At 42.9% G+C, this 11,791-nt stretch overlaps 2 protein-coding genes across 2 annotated transcripts; both read left to right on the top strand.

The window, feature by feature from the left end:
- Positions 1–464: 464 nt before the first annotated feature.
- Positions 465–2,874, top strand: ARC (activity regulated cytoskeleton associated protein). The gene has a single exon (XM_086966288.1). It carries the CDS (start codon positions 563–565, stop codon positions 1,700–1,702), a length of 1,140 nt encoding a protein of 379 aa, XP_086822414.1. The 5' UTR covers positions 465–562; the 3' UTR covers positions 1,703–2,874.
- LOC147724761 (uncharacterized) lies at positions 2,856–11,062 on the top strand. The gene is made up of 4 exons (XM_086966289.1): positions 2,856–6,079; positions 8,247–8,310; positions 9,251–9,332; positions 10,558–11,062. Exons 1-4 carry the CDS (start codon positions 6,062–6,064, stop codon positions 10,730–10,732), a joined length of 339 nt encoding a protein of 112 aa, XP_086822415.1. The 5' UTR covers positions 2,856–6,061; the 3' UTR covers positions 10,733–11,062.
- The last annotated feature ends 729 nt before the right edge of the window (positions 11,063–11,791 follow it).

Genomic DNA, 11,791 nt, shown 5'->3' with positions numbered 1-11,791 from the left:
GCTGGGAGAGCAGCATCCGGACGAGCTTCCAGGTTGTTTTGGAGCAGGGATTCCCCTGCTCAGGAGCTGCTGAGAGCCTGCTGAACTTTTCTTACAACCAGACTAGGACAAGCCACGAGTTGAAACTTCTTCTTCCGGAGAGCAAAGAAAGGAGACCTGCCTGGCTTCCAAAGACTGAAGAGTTGCCCAAGTGAAGCGGGTCAGCGCGCCAGTCCTGGGGCGCAGGCGGTCGCGCGACATCGACACTGCCAAGAACTTGGGAACCTGGTGTTTGGCCAAGACAAATGAACAATCAGGACTCCTAGAGGCTTTTCAAGAACTTTAAAGGGACTGGACCTGCACACCAGGGTGATATCTCATTCATCTTTCGCTTTCTTTGTGAATTGAGTGTCTAGTGTGTGATTTGGTTGCGCGAGTGTCCTTGAACAGGCCTGGCTAGCGACTTATGTTTCACTGTTAAGATCGCATGCCCAGATAATTGGGGGAGGGATGTTTTAGAAATTGTCAGTCACCCTCCTCCTTGCTTTGAGACCGCTTGTAAAACTTTGTTGGATTAGACATCATGGCTGCTGGAGGTACAGTGTCCTTGCCCTTTGCTGATCCTCCACCGGCAATGACGGTGACCATTGGGACATGCAGCCCAGTAGAAATGCTGGACCGTGTCCGGAAGACCCAAATTTATATTCTTTCTGAGGTCTCCAAGCAGGTGGAAGATGAGCTGAAAGGGTTCAAGATGTCAGTGATAAATCTGAATTCTAATATGGACGAGTCCCAGGTGGTGGGGTTGGAGAGGTGGAAGAGGTCGATGAAGGCCTGCTTGAATAGGTGCCAGTACACGCTTGCTAATCTCGAGCGGTGGCTCAAGAGAGAGATGCACTCGTGGAGGAGCGTATTTGCACACATTGAAAAGTTGATAGACGGGTCGGATGATTCTTTGTGCCGAACATGTCAGCTAGAACAGGGCAGAAGGTTTTTTGCCAGAGTAGCTGAAGAGATGGAGAAGGAAAAGGAGGCAGGACTGTCCGCCCCCCTGGCTATTGAGTCTCTGGCGCAGGAAGACAGCTCACTCCATACGTGTCACCCGCACCATTGGGTAGTTGTCTCTGTAGATCTCTTGCCTCCACCGGAGTTTGATGCAGAGATGTCAGAGGACCCCCGGGAGTTTCTGAGCAACCTTGAAAAGTACTTTAAGAAGCAAGGCTGGAAGGAGAAAGTATGGCTATCTCAGGTTGAGCACCACATGAAGGGGGCAGCCCTGAAATGGTGGGAGTTTAGACATGAGAATATAAAAACCTGGCAGGATTTCAAGGTGGCCTTCTTACAGTACTGCGAGAGGCTAATATTAAGACACGCCATCCAGAGAGACTTGGATCTCCCACAGAGGCGATGGGAGTCTCTAGAACAGTTTGTGTGGAGGAAGCGATCCCTCTACAACAGACTGTATGTGGATGCTAACGAGGAAGACATGATTCAGTATATCATTGGCACACTGCACCCGGAAATCCGGCGCTATCTGAAGCCACCTCTACCAACGACATTGGAGGAGTTAGTCCAGAGAGGAACAGACGTTCAGCTGGACTTTGACCTCTCCGATGAGCCGGACATGCAAGAGGGAGCCTCTGAAGGCGATCCGGTCAGTGGCACAAAGGAGGTGTGTGTGAAAAATCCATATTCCGATAATAAGATATATATCACAGAGTAGCAGTGAGGTAGAGTTGCCCTTACAACAATTCTGAGTTGGAGGTTAAGTTGCTGAAATTGACAGATTGTCATACTCTACAAACATGGTTGTGACCTTTGTTTGTCCCAGTTATCCAATTTCAGATTTCAGATTGTTGGAGGCTGAAATGAATGCCAGCAAACAGCCCCTACTTCCGGTTCACTAAAAGTCCAAATAGAGACTTGAAATGGAGCTTTGTGTTGGGAAGAAAGGCAAGTGGGGAAGAAGAAGGGGGAGTAAGCCGGTGGGCGTCACTGGCTATAACAGGGATTCCTGTAAACTCTGCAATAATTGTTTTTCAGAAACTCAAAGCAAGACAGCTTCTACACAAGTTGCTTGAATAGTCTCAGTTGTGGTGCTTTTTGTTCATGTTATTACAATATAGTCCTAATTAATGTCAGACCGCAACGCGGTTTGAAATGATGTATTGCCCACTTAGGTAACCACACTTCCTAAAATTGAGAGCAGTGAGGAAAACCAGTGACTTTCGTCAACGGACAAGGTTGTTTTTCTTTTCTGCATCGTTAAAAATCTCCTGTGCTGAAAAATCAAAAATAGGACTCCAACTGTGTGCCGAGCCGCGGGCAAAGTGGGCGCCTCGGGGCTGAAGTGTTAAGAACGTGTGGGGGCGTGAACGGAATTTTCCATTCAGTATGTTCATGCCATCCGGGATCCAGGGTGCCTCAAGTACACAATGAACTGTTCCTTCCCACTTTTCAGAATCTGTGTAATTACCGCTGACTAATGAGGATGCTGAGCTCAGCGCCTGGTCTATTGAATGCAGGCGGTTAGCGTCAGCTGAGAGGATACCAGGCTAAATTTAACTCAAGCACATTCACTACCCATACATTTGCAGGGATAAAAAAAATCATAGATGTACATTTTAAATCTTTGTCTGTGTTTAGCAAGAAATGTGGACATTTCAAATTATTGGAGGCTACTGAGATGCATACAACTCTAGTGATCTGCTTGGAAAACAAGCATTTATTCCATGGTTATTTTTACCCAAGTGCTTCACTTTCTTCAGAATGACCACAGCCAAAGTATTAGCAAGGCACTGCATTTCCTTTGCTGTTTAGTTCTTGCATGTTCAATAAAGGCCAGTGGCTAAAATAAAATATGTTAACCGCCTTTAGATCAAACGTTCCAATAATAGTAAAACAAGAGCAAGACTAGATGAATTCCCATATTCCTTGGAAGGATCGCATTTAATGTTTGAAATGTAGTTCTGCTGCTTTTGTGCCTCTCTGTTGCGGTCTGCTGCTGCAGGGAGCATCTAACAGTGAAATCAGCATTGCTGCTGAAACTGAAAGCCAACCGGAAGTTGGAATCACGTGCTCCTGTATTCAGCTTACGTAGACGGTTTCCTTCTTCTGAATGGGGGATGCAGTATAATTCAGAGTAGAGGAGAATGCACGAAGATAGCTGTACTTCGAGCATAAAGAGAATGTAACTGACACGTGCACAATTTGAGATCTAAATTGCATACATTCTTCTGACCCTTGAATTGCGAGTTTAGGGTTTGCTAATAACTTCAGCCGCCATCTTGAAAAGATAAATACAAGCAATGATGTGCATGTAAACATAATAGTGCTTAATAATAAGTGACTAAAAGGCAACCAAACCCTCAACGAATTCTAGTTTCACACATTTGACATACATTAGACTTATTTTGACAATTTTTAAGTAAGGCTGAAAAAGTTTATAAATTACACAGAAGAATGCAAAGCCACCTAACTAATTTGTTTCTTGATACCTCAGATAAATGAACCTTATTTCTCTTAGCCATACTATTGAATAAATGCACTTGCCAATAGGGTGGCTCCCTTAGCCAAGGAAGCTGTTATAAATAAGGCTCACCACTGCATCCTTTGGTGATGGAAACAGCTCTGAGTCTGCAGGTATTTAATTCTACTTGTCAAGGACTCTTCAGCCACACCTCACAGTGGAGCCATGAAAGACACTTCAAGCTCAATTGGCTTCTCTATAACAGCCTCCTCGCTACCAGCATTGTTTGAATTATCACAGCTCCAGCAAATCAATATGGGGCGAGCGGCATTCTGCCATAAAATGTACTCAAGTGTGCACTGCAAAAAAGGAAAATTCTACTCTTGGGTGCCATAAAGAATCAATTTGCCAAGAAATCCCTGCAATGTAACAGAAACAGCAAGCTTAAATGGTGGGGCAATTTTGTCAAGTACAGCATTACCGCTACTTCACTATTATAACTCATGATACTTGGAACGGAATAGGCTGTATTAAAGGCGGACATTATGTCATTACTCCAAATTATTTAATCAAAACCCTGGTTGCTGACAAGTGCGATGAGAGTGACCCATCAACCAGCACTCGTAAATCCCACAGGTCTGGTTGGAAGTCTTTACATTAAGAAAAGAACAGCGGGCAGTATTTCAGTGTCTCATAGATGGGCTATTGGGACGTTTTATCGAACACAAGCATATTTTTCTATTGTACCGATATAGCAGTCTGGCTTTGCACATTTATCTTCACTGACCTGATAGAACAAAATATGAGAACATGGCTAAAGGAGTTCACTGCTCGTATGAATGCGTGTGCCAATGTTAAAGCCTATGTTGTATTTTAAAGTTATATATTATTACTAGTAACATTGGTCTCTCGAGTAAATTCCATGGTCAGAAACAAGGGTGAACCTTGTAAAAACAATGGATAACCAAAGGTTTGTCCAAGAACATAAAACATTTCCCCCTCAGAAACTAAAAAGACATGCTGATTTTTTTTTTATCATGCTACAAACTTCTCTTCTAAATATATAGTAATATCATAAACAATAAGGCCATCTTTTAAATAGTTAAATAAGTTGGAGATTCTTGGTAGTGAAATGTGCTGAGTTTGCTATTACTGAGTTACAGCTGCATCACCTCATTTGTTTAGGCCAAGTCTTTGTCCAGCTGAGTTGGTTAAGAATACATATCCGTTAACTGTCCGTAGTGCCTAGATATATCTCATGCTAAATGAATGTAGTGCTAAGAGGCTTGTCATGTTATCAAAAACGTACTCCTGAGTCAGTGGAGCATGGGCCTCCATTTGGTCCCTTTTTGGTCCTGGAACCACTTAGATGCAGTGCCATAGGCCTGAAAAGAAGACAGCTATCTTTTTACATTGTGTAGCTTGGCTAGCAAACCATGTTGGGTTGGGAGCTGTAGTTCCTGGCCCACCCTGTTACTTCTGAAGCAATTAGGAAGTATGGTAGTGGCCATATTGGCTATCTGTAGGAAACATTGGAGCAGACATACTATGACAATGTTGAAAACCATAAAATCCAATCTTTGGAAAACAACTGTGTACATTTCTGTAGGCATTTTAGCCATTTCATGGATATGATCGGCATTTTGCATCATCCGTACCACACAGGAAGGCTCCTGCTATCAATATTTTAACATGCAGCAAGTGTGCAAGGAACCATTTTGAGATCTAGACTGAGCATCTCCTGTCAATTATTAGAATAACAATCTTTGTTTATGAAGCTAGAAGGAAATTTAAAGAATCTGATGTGAATGTTGTAAAGTGCAAGGCAAAACAGGGACTGGTAGATGTATCCAAATTCGTGCCTTAAACTGTATGGTGTCAAAGTGCGAAGCAGAATTCAAAATGTGTGAAAGTGAGAGGGAACGACACACAGGATGAATGGTGAATGTGAGCGAGGTTTGAATCATTGAACCTGATGAAAACAAATCACCCCAGTGAATGGTCCTGATCCTGAGACTTCATAGCAAATGATATAAATGGCAAACACATTTGGAGGAATACCCAAACACAGGCTGAAACCACACAGCATATTACCTGGAGAAGACAGCAATAGAGCTATGAACTATTAACTTCTGCACCTTATAACAGAATGATTATCAAACATTGAATGAGCCTCAATATTTCACCCGATCAAGACTTATTTTGTACTTGTAGATCATGAGAACTAGTAGACGCTTTCAAGGATCACAGACTTTACTTTGGATTTTGTCACCAAAGTAGTATGCTTAAGCATAAAGTACTTGACATTGTAAAGCAAAACAGAACATATGAAGGCCCTCCAAGTGCTATCTGATGGAAAGTCAGCATGCCTGAATCATCAATGCGATTCCAATCAGTTGTCAATCAACTGTTGCAAACACAAGAATCAACCAGTGAGAGGAGATAGACAAAGACGTTTAAGAGATCCTATTGCATCAGCGTCTCTACAACGATTCCTGTTCCAACTGGCAAATGCATTCATCCCAAGGATTATCTAATCACTCCCCAATTAACGGATGGCTTTGGAGTGCACAAGCCAGTTCAACAGCAGAAGAAGCAACCTGAGCATCCAAGATGGAGGTAGACATTAATGTAAGTTCAACAACAATTCTACTTTTCTATTCAATGTTCTGTTAGCTGCATTCTCTTGTTCATTGTTCTTCTTCCCACCTTAGTCTCATATGTTATTTTGTGAGCTTGATTCATCCTATCTTGTGTTACATAGTCAGGCTATTTTGTTCACCAGGTGCACATCATTTGTAAAGGAGGAAGAAATGTGGGGAGAGTTGTTCAATATATCGGTGCCTGACACGTAGCACACACTTAACACTTAACATATCCCATTTCGCATTGTGACGAGGCTTTAAAAAGACATAGTAACTTCCCAACATCCACCAACTCCCAGTATGCTGGGACTTAAAGCTTCTCATTAAAGTATGAGCCTACAAGTTCCAGCATGCTTGGTGATGGTGGCTGAAAAGCCAAGATTTTCTGAAAGTCATCCTAAAGACATGGGGCCAGCTATCAGCTATAACAAATTGTTGTCAACACATCAATATATACATAGCCACTTAGCAGAAGGCATGTCGGTTTTAACTAGAGGAAGAGAAGGAGCAGAAACACAAGGAGAGCTGGACACACACTAGAGAGGATTCAGCAAAAGATGATTTTCTAGGTTAATCAGTTCATGAAAGCACGAAAAATACCTCAGACACATACAGGAGCACAAATGCATGCACACATGCTTGCATGCTCATTCTCGTGCACGGATGTGCACATAGACACACACACACACACATATAGAGAGAAGTCTACATAGGGACATAGAGAGACATTAAGCAGCATAGACCAACACCGAGGCAGAAAGGCAGATGCAAAGATGCAAACGAGGGAAACACAGTGTCTCTTGTCAGTGAGAGAAGGACGTGAACAGAGTCCCTTCAGCATTCACCTGTGCCCCCGAGCCACACAAAAGGAAGCACATAATCATCACCTTAGGTGTCTGCCATCTGCTGTGCGCCAGCAGAAGATCCAAAAATAGAGCTGCTGGCAGAGCGGAAGCGTGATGCTCTGTGACTACAGGGAGCCTTAAGGATCAAATTAGAAGGAAAGTCAAAATGGAGACAGTGTTATTGCAAATGTTTAAACCGTTAAGTCGCACTATTTTAGAGCACAGGACCATTCCTGTTTGAGGTTAAATGCAGTGTTTTTGAAAAGCCACATGCAGTTCCACATAAGCAAAGGTCTTAGAAATATTCTTTGCATTTCCAGATATTATATTAACGGCAGTATCATTTTGAAATTAGCTGTAATATGGGCTGTTTCACTTCCGGCTGTATTGCACATAGCAGGGTGGCAGACATGTAAAGATTGCCTGTCGGGTATCAGAGTTTGGGAGGAAAATCCCCACAATGAATGCAGGAATAGGAAGTTCCATGAAGGAGGTGTCTATATTTGCAACCTTTGCAGTTTTCTCTCTCTCATGAAAATTGGGTTGCTCTACCTCAGTTTTACTACCAGAAAAAACGAAAGGATTCCCCTTTCTTAAAACATTTCCTCCAAAACTTTATGGGAATATTAGCCGTTCATGTCTTTTAAGTGGACAGGGTCCTTCCTGTGCATGAGGATTCTGCCATTTGCAGGGAAGTTATGTTGGCTGCACTAGACTGCCTAATCACATTCTAAATTGCTTAAAGCCCAACAATGAACACTAGACCACTTTAAGATTGATTTTAAAATGTGTATGATAGAAAAGAACATGGATAACTTTAATGTGCAGTTCAGGAATGGAGTAGGGCTCCCATGACCTAAGGTTGAGCAGGAGACAAAGCGGTGAGAAGGAATCTGCCCCCAACACACCCCCTCATGCCACCATTGAACATAACTTGTCACAGTACAGGACACACCACCCCGGGAGAGATGAGGAGACTAGAGAATTGGACTGTTTCCCCTGACATAGAAGAAGGACCAGTGTTCCATAGTTTCATTCAAAATGTACTTTCCTAACCCAAAAACGATTGCTTGGATATCTGAGTGGGCACGCAAGGCCCTGCGGGTGACATTGCTAGAACAGTTCTTGCCAGCAGCAGTTGTGTTAAGATCTATGCTGCATACTACCATGAAGTCCTGTTAGACATCCAGTTGATTGCATTTCCTGGCAGTTTTCAATGGCCAAACAACTGCAATGTTTTATTGGTTGTGAATGATTACATTTTCATCTTATCTTCAAAAATTAATAATTTGTGAATTTCCTTTTCAGGAATGGCGTCTTAGAAGAGCTGTTCAGAACGAAAAAAAGCAAGAAGCTTGGATTATTGTGACAGGTAAGAATATGTCTATCTATACAATTCATACATTGTTTACCATGTTGCATGATTTACCTTATTTGTTATGGATCAATGAATAATCAATCAAACTCATTCGGTATTTCAGTGAAATACAATAAAGACAATGTTACATGAACTTTACATTTGAGGTGCAATATTCCTGTGTTTTAGAAGGAGCATTTGCTAGGTATGTAGCTCCTTCAGTGCTTGATTGGCATGGTTCAGGGCAGCACCACGTTCTGCATTAGACTCATTTCACAGCAGGGACTTGCGAGTTGTTAAGGGGGAGGTCGGCAATATAAGTTGGGGCTACTGCCCACCTAATGGAAGTGAAGGCCACTCCTGATTTGTTATTTCCTCCTGCCCCCGTCAAAGAGCATGGGCAGAGGCTTGCTAGTGACCGAGGCCTTGATTTGCCTTCGTCCAGATCATCAATAGTCTGGTCAGTTGCGCTGCTCCAGCAGGAATCATTATTACCCTTATGAAAGGATAGAAATTAACTTGATCGGGCACTGCATGAGCACCGTAGCAGACAAGGGCGTCATACCGGATGCCCAGGTCTGAACACTGGTTGCCCCACTCTTCCACTTGTACTGAGCTTCTTTCTACGCATCTGAAGGTTGTGCAATGCCAGCACATCCCTCTGTGGCTCAGGAATATTCTGCCATAGGCCATTGCCACTTACCATCCCCAAAAGCATAGTGCACCTATTGAGCAACTTGTCTAATAAGCACATTCAATGAAATATTTCTTTCGATGAGTTTTATAGCCTCAAGACATCACACTGTGGTTACCAAACTCACAAATGGAAGTTCATTTTGCGACATGATCGTTTCTTAAGCTTGTGGATTGTACATTGTTTTGTGTTGATACCATGCAAAAACAGTTGCATTACTATAAAATGTCACCTAAATGTCTGCTAATCTTTTTTTTTAAGGTGTGGCATTTGCCTGGTCCTTCTGTGCAATATCCGGCAATCCAGTCACCGCTACCCAAGCCTTGTTCTGCTACATGCTCAGGTATGTGTCCAGCCCTTTCCATCATAACTTGCTTGATCACCATGTTTTAGAATACAGATGTTAGACCTCTGATAAGTGATGTGCCAATGAGAACATATTTAGTCTTTACCATTCTGTACCATAGCACAGAAGCGATGGGTGGGAGTGTGTAACTCCCCTGGGCACTTTCCATTCCATGAAGGGAATGGAATGCATCCAGAGGAATTCCTGAGTTTAAATTATTCAAGTATTTACATCCTATACTGACTTGCTGTCTAAGCAAGCACAAGGCAGGAGTAGGTCCAGATGAGGTGCTTTACCTCTGTGTGCAGGATTCAAACAGCATGTGACAGTGACAGATGAGGTCTAACCGGGCTGCAGTTGGTTTTGTTCCCGTTAATCTGGGTTGGGGCTAAGATGCATACATTTGGTCTGTTCTGTTATAGGACAACTGAGCAGAAGGATGAGGGAAAAGAATGCTACACTAAACAATTCCCAGGGATTCCCTAATTACGTCACGTTTCTATCTATCACATTTGCTCAGTAAATCTCACCCCTCCCTGAAATATTTCTCGCAAAAGTGGTAGCAAGCAAAACAAAGCAAAAAAGTGGGTCCCTCTTTTTTTAAACAGAAAATTCATTTCTGGTTCCAACAGTGAACACAGACTGCAAGCAGAAATGTAAAGCCCCTCACTGTTTTGCATACATCAGTGCCTACACGAGGGAGGCCCTCATACAGTATGACCCCGCATTTCAGCAGCACTGAATACCGAATATTTATAAAGTTCATGCAGTGCTCCTATGAAGAGATTTTCTCTTTATATGTCCATTCCATTTAAGTGGCATTTATCATTTTTCACAAATTGCCCAAAAATGAGAACATTAGTGGTTTGAAATAATTCCAAAGCAGCCTCTGTCGAATATAGAATATTGTACAAACTGTTGAACAATGTATAGGCTCTTTAGTGTATGTAAATATATTATAAACATATATAGTTTTAGTTAGTAGGGTAGTTTGTCAAAATATATCTAAGTTGATTATGTTCTTGCACAAGTTAAAGCATAATTTTGAATAAACTATTATAAGGAGCATGTATTATTGCATAGAAGCATTTTTTTGTAAATTAAAATGTAATGCAAATACTCTGGGGCTTCTTAGAGTCAGGAGATGCATACTCTGTGGATATAGAGTGAAGAGTTCCTCTCACGTCTCATGATGCCCTTCCTTGTTCTCTTGTCCCTTCAGGTGCAGGACCTGCCAACCACATCTGCTCAAAGCATCTTTGCTGCTTGTGGTCCACTGGCATCGCCGCCGGAGAGCAAAACATAGCAGCACCTGCGCCATGGAGCTACCCTACTTGCGCCATGGAGCTACCCTACCTTTGAAAGATGTCGGCAATCACAGAGCTGCTAAACTGTAGAAGTGCCTCTTCGGATCCCCACTGTCCTTGTCCAGCAGAAACTCTTCATGTGACAACCAACACTTCCAGAAAAAGGAGACGCGAAACAACCAATGGGATTCAGGGCTGACAGACTCCATCATTTGCAAATACTCAGTGCCACGCACTGCCACTCAGACTGAGACTGAACTCTGCCCGAGTTGAGCGGGTGCTTTTTATTTACTTGAGAATTGACTTCATGACTATGATTGTCATCTCATTATAGAATTCTCCTAATATTTTTTTACTGCATTATTGATTGTATAGCATTAAAGATGTCACCGATAATTGCAATAAATATTATTTTTATACATGCTGTGTTACTCTTGTAAATGAAGGTTTGATACGTGTGGGTGATTGGTGGAGGGCATGCTTTCCGTCACTGCTTATTTGTGCAGCAATAAGGGCCCACATGTTTCTAAGAAGCCTGCTGCCTGTCACCACTGCTGAATGTTGGGGTTGTCAAACATCAAGGCTGTCAAGCCTCTATTTCAGCTCGTGCCTCTTTCTTCCACCAATGAACAACCCATGCACATATATCCCACTCTTGCACTTTCCTTTTCATCCCTGCTTTTTCAATTTTTCTACTCCTTTCTGTATTTCTCTATCTACTTCTTTCCCTCTTTGCTGCTTTTCTCTCTCTTGTTGTGAGTCAAAGTCCAGCGATTAAAAATGTGTCCCCGTCCCCAGTGCACCCCACTTACAACCACCAGCTCAAATGAAGCGCTGCTGGCTTAGGTTGTGTAGTGTGGGAGGCGACAAGGAGAGCTGTGAACCTCTCAAGCTGATGCTGTCTGTGGGCATCCTGTGTTCTGGAAAGGACCAGGGAGTGCACAGTGGCATTTACTGAGGTGAACACATACCCCACTCTTGGGTCCTTGTGCGTGATGCACTTCTTTGTTGCCGTGTCCCAACTGAGGTAAGTCAGATCTTGTGCCTTACAGGATCAGGAGTGAGGCAGAGCTTGGGCCTCATTTATGGCATTTTGGCAGAGGGCAGCACAGAAGGGCACCTCGCTGCTCTGCTCTACACTGAAGTGGA

This window comes from Lissotriton vulgaris, chromosome 4_1, assembly GCF_964263255.1.
Source record: "Lissotriton vulgaris chromosome 4_1, aLisVul1.2, whole genome shotgun sequence".
NCBI classification, from domain to species: domain Eukaryota; kingdom Metazoa; phylum Chordata; class Amphibia; order Caudata; family Salamandridae; genus Lissotriton; species Lissotriton vulgaris.
This window is presented reverse-complemented; position numbering and strand designations above follow the sequence as displayed.

What these genes read in the sequence shown, in the direction of transcription:
- LOC147724761 (XM_086966289.1), top strand. An exon ending in AGCTTGGATTATTGTGACAG is followed by an intron (nt 8,311 to 9,250) that starts GTAAGAATATGT and finishes TTTTTTTTTAAG; the next exon opens with GTGTGGCATTTGCCTGGTCC. An exon ending in TTGTTCTGCTACATGCTCAG is followed by an intron (nt 9,333 to 10,557) that starts GTATGTGTCCAG and finishes TTGTCCCTTCAG; the next exon opens with GTGCAGGACCTGCCAACCAC.
- ARC (XM_086966288.1), top strand. Translation starts at nt 563, where the DNA reads ATGGCTGCTGGAGGTACAGTGTCCTTGCCCTTTGCTGATCCTCCACCG.